General features: G+C 41.9%; 1 protein-coding gene across 5 annotated transcripts in view; it reads right to left on the bottom strand.

Moving 5' to 3' along the window:
- Window positions 1-12,396, bottom strand: part of FNIP2 (folliculin interacting protein 2) — a 124,153-nt gene that overhangs the window by 25,152 nt on the left and 86,605 nt on the right. For all 5 annotated transcript variants that reach the window (XM_036887722.2, XM_036887723.2, XM_036887720.2 and 2 more), the window contains 2 exons: window positions 10,467-10,613; window positions 10,180-10,349 (listed from right to left, as the gene is read on the bottom strand). In XM_036887722.2, the coding sequence (XP_036743617.2) occupies window positions 10,180-10,349; window positions 10,467-10,613 (317 nt within the window). The remainder of the gene's footprint in view (window positions 1-10,179; window positions 10,350-10,466; window positions 10,614-12,396) is intronic.

Here is a 12,396-nt window from a genome sequence, read left to right as displayed (position 1 = left end):
TAATTTAAACTGTAAACTATGAAGAGCAATGTGTGTGGAAATAGGGCCAAACTACATAAAATAATGCATTATTAAAATAATATTAAAGATATAGTAGATCTTGAACTTCAAGGCAATTGTTTGAGTCCTGGACTTACAAAGCTACTAATATTAAAGTAGGTTCCTTTGTTTTCCTGAGTATAATTTTGCATAAGAAAGAAGAGGTTGCAGAGTGAAAGTAAGAAAACTCACCACCGTTGTGCTGTATGCTTAGGCACAGTTAAGACAGGAAAAATGATGTTCTGTGTTTTAAAATAAACACAATTTAAGACACATCTATAAACTTAAAGAAAGATAGGAAATGGGAGAAAGAAGAAAAAGGAAGGGGTAAAAAGAGTGTTCACTTACAGGTGACACAGAGAGCGGTCACGGAGAGTGCCCCGTAGCAGCGGGTGCGCAGAGTGGGCGGCAGGAGGTGAGTGAGGGGAAGGAGCCAAGGAGAGCACAGCAAGTGGGACAGAAATGAGCCAGGAAGGAGGGAAGCACAGAGACGGGGGCAAGAGGTGAAGGGAGACGCAGAGGGTGACAGGTGAGAATAGCAGACAGGGCAACACATGCAGAGCAAGGCAGAGGGGGAGGGAAAGAAAAAGGTATCAAGGGAAAGGGAAATGGTATAAAACAGAAACAGAAACAGAAATGAAGAGGAGGACAAAGAATAAGAAAGAGGGAGAATATGGTGAGGAAAGAGAACTGAGGAGCAGAGTAGAGAGGATGACAACGAGACAAGTGAGAGAGGTGGGGACACGGAAGCACAAAGGGGCAGGACGGAGACCAGGAGAGAGCTGAGCGCCCGGAGGGGCTGCCAAGCCTGGGCTACTGGCTGCTCAGCCAGCGTAGCTCTGAAGTTCCCCCAGTCCTACACAGTGTCATTTATTGTCACCTTATTGTCACTTAGTTCAAACTATTTTCTAATTTCTCTTATGAAGTACTGTTTGGCTTCGGGTTATTTAAAAGGGTTGTTTAATTTCTGAGGAGGCAGGACTCTTCTCATCATTTTTTGATTTGTAGTCTAATTCCACTGGATTCTAAAAAATAAAATTTAAACTTCTAGGGGGAAAAAATGAAGAAATTTCAGACTTTACTTTTCAATGTCACAGACACAACCCAAGAAAGAAATACATTTTATACTGCAACCTCACAAACCCCTGGAAACAAATATTTTACAAAATATGTATGCATCACTCTGATATTTTCTATTCTATTTGCACCTTTTGAATGCTTTTTTGACCCACTTAAATGCTTCCACAACCCACCAATGAGTGGTGATCCTCACTGGAAAGCCCTCGTGTACAGCATGTGCATTAGGCAGAGGCAACGACTGGGTCTCTGGAGGGAGAGCCCGTGGGAGTGGGAATGGCCTCAAGGGCTGGTTGCTTCCAGCTTCTCCCCCATTCCTTGGAATGCCCAGGAGACAGGAAGATGTGGGCCCAGTGGTGATGTACATCCTGGCAAGATTCAGATACGCCCTTGAAATAATTCAAGATAGAGTCTTTTCTAGTACTTAGTAACCTGGGTTAAAACTACATCTGCATCACTGTATATTCCTGGCAATTTATATTTTCTCATTTACTGTGACTTGATAAATATTTAATGAAAGTAATTATAATTGAAAGTGTTTCCTTTGTCAAATTATTGAAGCCCCTTGATTTTCTGTAATGCTGGAAACTCAACCATCACTTACACTGGGTGTTATGATGGTATCACATGACTGTGTGTCTGGGCCTCAGCCCCTCCTCACACCACCCCTGTCCATAGCCAGAGCCCTGCTGGATTGCATGGGGGAGGGGAGGATCGGAGACTTTCAATAATACCTGTTTTCCTTTGGAAAAGGACTGAGCCCATAGGAAGGCACTTTACCTTGTATGGCTGAACACGGAATTAATGGCTCTCAGTTAGCTAAATTTCAAATAGGAAGCATGTCTAATTATAAATGCATGTATCTAATTAAATGCACACTATTTATCATTGTTTTTAAATGGGTGACCCAGCAGCATTAAACACCATGTTTCCTTAATATCCGGCTCCCTTCCTTTCACGACTTGATACTACATTTTCTCATGACTACTGCTCTATAAAAAGAAAAATAGGCAGAGCCAAGATGGCAGCGTGAGTAGTTTAGTGGAAATCTCCTTCCCCAAACATATATATTTATGAAAATACAAAAAATACAACTATTCCTAAAAGAGACACCAGTGGATACAGTACAACAGCCAGGCTACATCTACATCTGTGAGAACTCACATCACACGAAATACAAGCCGCTGTCCGGTGGGACCCAAATGCCCCCCCACCCCAGAACCCAGTGGGAAAAAAGGAGTCGGAACAGGGAGGGAGTGAAAGCCCAGGACTGCTAAACAATCAGCTCTAGAAATCCACACCCAGAGCACAGTTACATAGTGCACAGGGTGCTGAATATTAGAGAAACAGAAAAGCAAAACCTGCGGGCAGGTCCCCACAACTGGCACCCCTGAGACAAAAGAAAAGAGAGTGCTTTTTGCAAGTCTTAAAGAGACAAGGACCCCACAGCTGGACGAAGTCGTCCCCGCACACTTAGCCAGCAGCTAGGAATCCCGGGGAACTTTAGGCGCCCTAATCCTCTGGGCGGTAGCACAGCTCTGAAGCCCCTCATGGCATTAAGCAGCCTGCCAGTCATTCCCCCAACTGGCGCGGACCCCGACACACCAGCCCAATAGTGGGCGAGCAGCAGAGTGTGCCGGGGGCAGCGGCACCAGAGGGGACCAGGAGCAGCCTGTGCTAGCCCGCTGCAGCAACTGAGCGGCCCAGGAGCGGCCCGTACGCGACAGCGACCATGGCACCAGAGGGGCCTGGGAGAGGCCCGCACGAGCCCGCGGAGGCGGTGACCAAGTGGCCCAGAAGTGGCCTGTACATACCAGCGGTGGCGGCGCCAGAGGGGCCTGGGAGCAGCCCATGGGAGCCGGTGGCAGCAGCGACAGAGGAGCAGCACAGGAGCAGCCATGCTCCCAGCAGCTGACTGGAATCCCAGCCCGATGCACAGCTGCCTGGGCCAGACCTTAAGGCCGATGCTGGCACACAGCTGCCTGGCAGCCCCGCTATTGTGGAGGAACGCACCCGTTGTGCCTGCAACTCCCCGCAGGGCTCTGCGCTGCTCTGAAGGAGACCCCGCCCACAGCATCTTAGGGGATTAACCCGGTGGCTGCCCCAGGAGTGCGGGTAACTGACACAGGCAGCGCAGAAGGGCAAGGTAACCAGCAAGCAGGAAAGGACTTTCTTATCCCAGCTGACACACCCGCAACCTGCCTACAGCCACTGCTATCACCATGAAAAGGCAGAAGACTTTAGTCCAGTCCAAAATAGTCCAGACAACTCCTGAGAGAGGATCTGCAGAGACAGACCTAACCAGTCTCCCTGAAAAAGAATTCAAAATAAAAATCATAAACATGCTGATGGATCTGCAGAGAAATATGTAAGAGCTGAAGGAACAAGTACAGAGGGTGATTACAGAAATAAAACAATCTCTGGAAGGACTTAAAAGCAGAATGGATGGGATGCAAGAGGCCATTAATGAAATAGAAACCAGAGAACAGAAATGCATAGAAACTGATGCAGAGAGAGATAAAAGGATCTCCAGAAATGAAAAAATATTAAGAAAACTGTGTGACCAACCCAAAGGAACAATATCCACATTATAGAGGTACCAGAAGAAGAAGAGAGAGAAAAAGGGATAAAAAGTGTCTTTGAAGAAATAATTGCTGAAAACTTCCCCAAACTGGGGGAGGAAATAGTTGCTCAGACCATGGAAGCACACAGAACTCCCAACAGAAGGGACCCAAAGAGGACAACACCAAGACACATTATAATTAAAATGGCAAATATCAAGGACAAGGACAGGGTATTAAAGCAGCCAGAGAGAAAAAAAAGGTCACCTACAAAGGAAAACCCATCAGGCTATCATCAGACTTCTCAACAGAAACCTTACAGGCCAGAAGAGAATGGCATGATATATTTAATGCAATGAAACAGAAGGGCCTTGAACCAAGGATACTGTATCCAGCATGACTATCATTTAAATATGATGGCAGGATTAAACAATTCCCAGACAAGCAAAAGCTGAGGGAATTTGCCTCCCACAAACCATCTGTACAGGACATCTTATAGGGACTGCTCTAGATGGGAGCACTCCTAGAAAAAACACACAACAAAACACCCAACATACGAAAAATGGAGGAGGAGGAATAAGAAGGGAGAGAAATAAAGAATCATCAGACAGTGTTTATAATAGCTCAATAAGTGAGTTAAGTTAGACAGTAAGATAGTAAAGAAGCTAACCTTGAACCTTTGGTAACCACAAACTTAAAGCCTGCAATGGCAATAAGTACATATCTTTCAATAATGACCCTAAATGTAAATGGACTGAATGAACCAATCAAAAGACACAGAGTAATAGAATGGATAAAAAAGCAAGACCCATCTATATGCTGCTCACAAGAGACTCACGTCAAATCCAAAGACATGCACAGACTAAAAGTCAAGGGATGGAAAAAGATATTTCCTGCAAACAACAGGGAGAAAAAAGCAGGTGTTGCAGTACTAAAATCGGACTAAATAGATTTCAAAACAAAGAAAGTAACAAGAGATAAAGAAGGACATTACATAATGATAAAGGGCTCAGTCCAACAAGAGGATATAACCATTATAAATATATATGCACCCAATACAGGAGCACCAACATACGTGAAAACAAATACTAACAGAATTAAAGGAGGATACAGAATGCAATGCATTCATTTTAGGAGACTTCAACACACCACTCACTCCAAAGGATAGATCCACCAGACAGAAAATAAGTAAGGACACAGAGGCACTGAACAACACACTAGAACAGATGGACCTAATAGACATCTACAGAACTCTACATCCAAAAGCAACAGGATACACATTCTTCTCAAGTGCACATGGAACATTCTCCAGAATAGACCATATACTGGGCCACAAAAAGAGCCTCAGTAAATTCCAAAAGATTGAAATCCTACCAACCAACTTTTCAGACCACAAAGGCATAAAACTAGAAATAAATTGTACAAAGAAAGCAAAAAGGCTCACAACCACATGGAGGCTTAACAACATGCTCCTAAATAATCAATGGATCAACAACCAAATTAAAATGGAGATCCAGCAATATATGGAAACAAATGACAACAACAACAACATAAAGCCCCAACTTCTGGGGGATGCAGCAAAAGCAGTCTTCAGAGGGAAGTATACAGCAGTCCAGGCATATTTAAAGAAGGAAGAACAATCCCAAATGAATAGTCTAATGTCACAATTATAGAAATTGGAAAAAGAAGAACAAATGAGGCCTAAGGTCAGCAGAAGGAGGGACATAATAAAGATCAGAGAAGAAATAAAAAACATTGAGAAGAATAAAACAATAGAAAAAAATCAATGAAACCAAGAGCTGGTTCTTTGAGAAAATAAACAAAATAGATAAGCCTCTAGTCAGACTTTTATTGAGAGAAAAAGAGATTCAACACACATCAACAGAATCAGAAACGAGAAAGGAAAAATCATGACAGACCCCACAGAAATACAAAGAATTATTAGAGAGTACTATGAAAACCTATATGCTAATAAGCTGGAAAACCTAGGAGAAATGGACAACTTCCTAGAAAAATACAACCTTCCAAGACTGACCCAGAAAGAAACAGAAAATCTAAACAGACCAATTACTAGCAACGAAATTGAATCAGTAATCAAAAAACTACCCAAGAACAAAACCTCCAGACCAGATGGATTTACCTCAGAATTTTATCAGACATACGGAGAAGACATAATACCCACTCTCCTTAAAGTTTTCCAAAAAATAGAAGAGGAGGGAATACTCCCAAATTCATTCTATGAAGCCAACATCACCCTAATACCAAAACCAGGCAAAGACCCCACCAAAAAAGAAAACTACAGACCAATATCCCTGATGAAAGTAGATGCAAAAATACTCAACAAAATTTTAGCAAACCGAATTCAAAAATACATCAAAAGGTTCGTACACCATGACCAAGTGGGATTCATCCCAGGGATGCAAGGATGGTACAACATATGAAAAATCCATCAACATCATCCACCACATCAACAAAAAGAAGGACAAAAACCACATGATCATCTCCATAGATGCTGAAAACGCATCCAATCATGATAAGAACTCTCATCAAAATGGGCATAGAGGGCAAGTACCTCAAGGTAATAAAGGCCATATATGATAAACCCACAGCCAACATCATACTGAACAGTGAGAAGCTGAAAGCTTTTCCTCTGAGATTGGGAACAAGACAGGGATGCCCACTCTCCCCACTGTTATTCAACATAGTACTGGATGTCCTAGCCACGGCAATTAGACAAAACAAAGAAATACAAGGAATCCAGAATGGTGAAGAAGAAGTTAAACTGTCACTATTTGCAGATGACATGATATTGTACATAAAAAACCCTAAAGACTCCACTCCAAAACTACTAGAGCTAATATCAGAATTCAGCAAAGTTGCAGGATACAAAATTAACACACATAAATCTGTGGCTTTCCTATATAATAACAATAAACTAATAGCAAGAGAAATCAGGAAGACAATTCCATTCACAATAGCATCAAAAAGAATAAAATACCTAGGAATAAACCTAACCAAGGAACTGAAAGACCTATACCCTGAAAACTATAAGACACTCTTAAGAGAAATTAAAGAGGTCACTAACAAATGGAAACTCATCCCATGCTCCTGGCTAGGAAGAATTAATATCATCAAAATGGCCATCCTGCCCAAAGCAATATACAGATTTGATGCAATCCCTATCAAATTATCAACAGCATTCTTCAATGAACTGGAATAAATAGTTCAAAAATTCATATGGAACCACAAAAGACCCCGAATAGCCAAAGCAATCCTGAGAAGGAAAAATAAAGTGGGGGGGGGGATCTCGCTTCCCAACTTCAAGCTCTACTACAAAGCCACAGTAATCAAGACAATTTGGTACTGGCACAAGAACAGAGCCACAGACCAGTGGAACAGAATGGAGACTCCAGACATTAACCCAAACATATATGGTCAATTAATATACGATAAAGGAGCCATGGACATACAATGGGGAAATGACAGTCTCTTCAACAGATGGTGCTGGCAAAACTGGACAGCTACATGTAAGAGAATGAAACTGGATCACCGTCTAACCCCATACACAAAAGTAAATTCGAAATGGATCAAAGACCTGAATGTAAGTCATGAAACCATAAAACTCTTAGAAAAAAACATAGGCAAAAATCTCTTAGACATAAACAAGAGTGACTTCTTCATGAACGTATCCCCCTGGGCAAGGGAAACAAAATAAAAAATGAACAAGTGGGACTATATCAAGCTGAAAAGCTTCTGTACAGCAAAGGACACCATCAATAGAACAAAAAGGTATCCTACAGAATGGGTGAATTTATTCATAAATGACAGATCCGATAATGGATTGACATCCACAATATATGAAGAGCCCACACACCTCAACAAACAAAAAGCAAATAATCCAATTAAAAAATGGGCAGAGGAGTTGAATAGACAGCTCTCTAAAGAAGAAATTCAGATGGCCAACAGACACATGAAAAGATGCTCCACATCGCTTGACATCAGAGAAATGCAAATTAAAACCACAATGAGATATCACCTCACACCAATTAGGATGGCCAACATCCAAAAGTAAAACAACAACAAATGTTGGTGAGGTTGTGGAGAAAGGGGAACCCTCCTACACTGTTGGTGGGAATGTAAATTAGTTCAACCATTGTGGATAGTAGTATGGAGGTTCCTCAAAATGCTTAAAATAGAAATACCATTTGACCCAGGAATTCCACTCCTAGGAATTTACCATAAGAATGCAGCACTCCAGTTTGAAAAAGACAGATGCACCCCTATGTTTATCGCAGCACTATTTACAATAGCCAAGAAATGGAAGCAACCTAAATGTCCATCAGTAGATGAATGGATAAAGAAGATGTGGTACATATACACAATGGAATATTATTCAGCCATAAGAAGAAAACAAATCCTATCATTTGCAACAACATGGATGGAGGTAGAGGGTATTATGCTCAGTGAAATAAGCCAGGCAGAGAAAGACAAGTACCAGATGATTTCACTCATCTGTGGAGTATAAGAACAAAGAAAAACTGAAGGAACAAAACAGCAGCAGAATCACAGAACCCACAAATGGACTAACAGTTACCAAAGGCAAATAGACTTGGGAGGATGGGTGGGGAGGGAGGGATAAGGGTGGGGAAAAAGAAAGGGGGCATTACAATTAGCATGTATAATATGTGTGAGGGGGTACGGGGTGGGCTCTAGAACACAGAGAAGACAAGTAGTGATTTTACAGCATCTTACTATGCTGATGGACAGTGACTGTGAAGGGGTATGTTGGGGGGACTTGGTGAAGGGAGGAGACTAGTAAACATAATGTTCTTCATGTAATTGTAGATTAATAATACCAAAATAAAAAATAAGAAGAAAAGTAATGCCCTGTCTTCTGCAAGAAGAACTGTGTAACCCAGGGTGTGTCAGCATGCTCTGAGTTTTCTGGGGTCAGCACCCACTGGTTGTGTTTAATTCATTTTTAACACCTATGAACTCTTCGGTCAATCCCTTTAGCATGCACCTATTACCTCCCTAACTGTGAGACATGTGTGCTTTCCCTACACATCTCATGACCCAGGGCACAGGGCAAGACATATTTTTCATCCATAATGTGGAAACAACAGTGATAGGTCTGGAATGAGAAACTAATTAATTTAAATGTGTAAAAAGCACTTAAAAACAGTGCTTGGCTCACAGTGTCATCTTTCACAGGTATTTTCTCAGATAAGAGTGCTTTTCTCCAGTCTCTTTTCCTAGAAAATGCCATTTAACATTTCCTTAAGGAGGCCTTCCTTGAGAATCCCCTCCAACCCCTCACTGTCTCTTTCAATACCCCTCTAATATTAATATTCTCATCAGCAGAATCAATAACAAAAGTGCTTTATATAACAGTTTCATTCCCATAGCAACCATGAGCCATTATCAGCCTGTTTTACAGATAAAGAAACTGAGGTGCAGAGAAGCAAAAATCATGGCCCATGGAGACTGGATCTGACCCGTGCCATCCAGCTCTGGTGCCCATGCTCTTAGCCACTACACTATACTGTCTCTCTCCTATCAGAGGAGAGATCAGGATGTTTTGAAATGCTTTGAAATAGTCTGAATACAAATCTGCCTCTTCCACTAAGCAGCTTGCTTCATGAGGCTGAGCAGCCTATGTTACTCATCTCTGCATCCCTGGCATGCAGCATAGGGTCTGGAGCAGAGTGAGCATGCGAATTTCCCCTTTCAGTGAATGTCTGATGAGTGAGAAGGTCCTAGCATACACCTCTCCTCCATGGGAGCCCAAATATGCAATCTGGTCTTACAAGTCCCAAACTCTATAACCAGCTATGCCAGGGCATCAGATCCCTATACCATGCCTAAGGACAAAGCTTTGGGGAAATAAATGCCACCAACTAATCATAAGGAAGCAGTATAAATACAAGGTTTCTGACTTAAGCTAAAATTAAAAAGGTGAAATCACAGTGTGCTGCTGTCTATCTTCTCTTTTTTTCTCCTATTCAGTACATCCTCTAGGGCAGTGGTTCTCAGCCAGGGGGTGTCTTGTCCCACAGGGCACACTCAGCAATGTCTGCAGACATTTTTGATCAGCACAACTTTGGCGGTGGGGGGGTTTCACCTGGCAGCTATGCAGTGATGGAGCCAGTGATGACGCTTAACATCTTACGAGGCACAGATGGTGTCCCCACCCCCCGCCCACCGGCAGGAAATTGCCTGTTCAGAGGTCCATGACACCAAGGTTCCGAGGGCTGCTCTACGGAGGAGGGCCACTGTGGCACGGGAGAACAGCTTACCTGCACTGCTTTACAGAAGCAGAACAAAGCTGCTAGCACACAAGGAAAGGAAGGTGGTGGCCTTATGAGTGGAATCTGTGGGTCAGTCTCCTATTGCCCGACAGCCCAACGGTAACCCTGAATTGCCAGTTATCAGTGATAAATTCTAGTATTTTCCCTATTCCCTCTCATAGAGTCTCTGAAAAGTCAAGTTAGGTACTAACCCAGCTGTGCCCAGAGAGGATTATATGGATGTGTTTTGGCCAGCGTGTTCACTGACTGAGAGGTGCGTTTCTCTGAGAAGGCTTTAATGGGAGGGTGATCAACAGGCATGACAGTCGGTACCCAGGCCAGGTGGTAGGTTAACACTGCAGTCAGTAAGGCAGCAAAAAACCTTGGAGAAATGGAAGAAAATACAGCCAGGTGAGTCAATGCAGAAAGAGGCATGTCATACGCAACATGTACATTGGTCATGGAATTTGCATGCAACGTTCCTGAGAATGAAGCTTACTGGTTTTTGTTGATCTGTTCTATCAGAAATGTAAACTCCTTGAGAAAGCGCTGGCAGAGCTGAGTTTTTTCCAAAGTACTGGACATCATAGTAAGCCATATGGGTTCAGCTATCCTGGGAACAGAATATAAGTTCCAAATAGTCCCTCTATAGAAAAGAGAGAGACACAAAATGGTCACAAATATGATTTTGGATAATCTCTGGATCTATATACACCTTAAGAGATTCAAGCAGTATATAAAAGGGGTCAGCAAACTATGACCCACATACCAAATCTGACTGCCACCTTTTTTGTAAATAAAATTTTATTGGAACACAGCCATGCTCACTCATTTATGTATCATTTATTATTGCTTTTTCACAATGGCATAGTTGAGGAGCTGTGATAGAGACTCTTTACATAAAAGGTACACCAACTTTTGATACAAAATACTCATTTTTAAAAATTAAAGTATCATCAATATACAATCTTATGTTGGTTTCAAATACACAACACAATGGTTCAACATTTACCCATATTATCAAGTCCTCACCCCCTCCAGTGTGGTCACTGTCCATCAGCATAGTAAGATGTTACAGAATCATTAACTGTATTCTCTGTGCTGTGCTATTGTCCCTGTGACCAACAAATCACTGTGCCCCTTCATCCCCTTCCCCCTACCTGCCCCACCCACCTCCCCAACTCCTCCGCCTTGGTAACCACTAGTTTCTTCTCAGGGTCTATGAGTCTACTGCTATTTTGTTCCTTCTGTTTTGCTTAGTTTTTGTAATCCACAAATAAGTGACATCATTTGGTACTGTCTGTCTCTGCCTGGCTTATTTCACAGAGCATAATACCATCTAGATCCATCCACATTTGTTGTGGCAAATGGGAGGATTTCTTTCTATGGCTGAATAATATTCCATTGTGTTTATGTACCACACTTTCTTTATCCATTTATCTACTGATGGACACTTAGGTTGCTTCCATATCTTGGCTATTACAAATAGTGTAGTGATAAAGATAAGGGTGCATACACCTTTTCGAATTAGGGATCTTATTTTCTTTGGGTAAATTCCTAGGAATGGAATTCCTGGGTCAAATGGTATTTCTACTTTAAGTTTTTTGAGGAACCTCCATATTGCTTTCCACAATGGCTGCACCAATTTACATTACCATCAGCAGTATAGGAGGGTTCCCACAAAATGCTCATTTTTAAAACAATTTATTTTTAAAATGCCTGTGTCAGAATTTATGTACATTTTTATAGTAAAGAAATGAAGAAAGAAGTATATGCTACAATAAAAATGTGACCAGAAGCAACTCAATTCTCCCAATTTCTAGTTAGTGCTTTAGTTCTCTAACCCAAAGCACCTTATTCATTTCAGATGAAAAACGACAAAATGACCTTCACTGTACTATATACTAAATTTTTTATATGGACCAACAGAACTCTAAGCTACTAGGGAAACTGACTAGTCTAGTTCTAGCATGTTACAGATTAAGAAACTGAGGCCTAGAGACGTTAAGTTACTGGTACAAGACATACAAACACTGAATGATATGGTCAGGATGACAATGCAGGTCTCCCAGTGCCTGGTAGCGAGGGCTCTCCTCCAGTCTACATGACTCACAAGTGTTCTTCCAAAAAGAACACTAACTTAGCTTAGCATCTCTGCTGGTTTCTTTAAATTTAAAACATATCCACTCTTTCCAAATCAAGATAGATGAAACATATTCTGACTTGATTTTCTAGCTGTGTGCCTAAAAGAATGGAGACACAACAGAATTCTACCTTGGCAAAGACCAGTATTTGCTGGGTTAGGTGGCAATGACAAGTTATATTCACACGGAACTGGGATTCATCTGCTGCAACGAATGTCTCCAAACACTAACACTATTTCGTCACCATTTCTGGAGGGGTAGGTTGTTACGTAACAGGGCATGTCT

Source organism: Manis pentadactyla, chromosome 1 (genome assembly GCF_030020395.1).
Source record: "Manis pentadactyla isolate mManPen7 chromosome 1, mManPen7.hap1, whole genome shotgun sequence".
NCBI classification, from domain to species: Eukaryota; Metazoa; Chordata; class Mammalia; order Pholidota; family Manidae; genus Manis; species Manis pentadactyla.
This window is presented reverse-complemented; position numbering and strand designations above follow the sequence as displayed.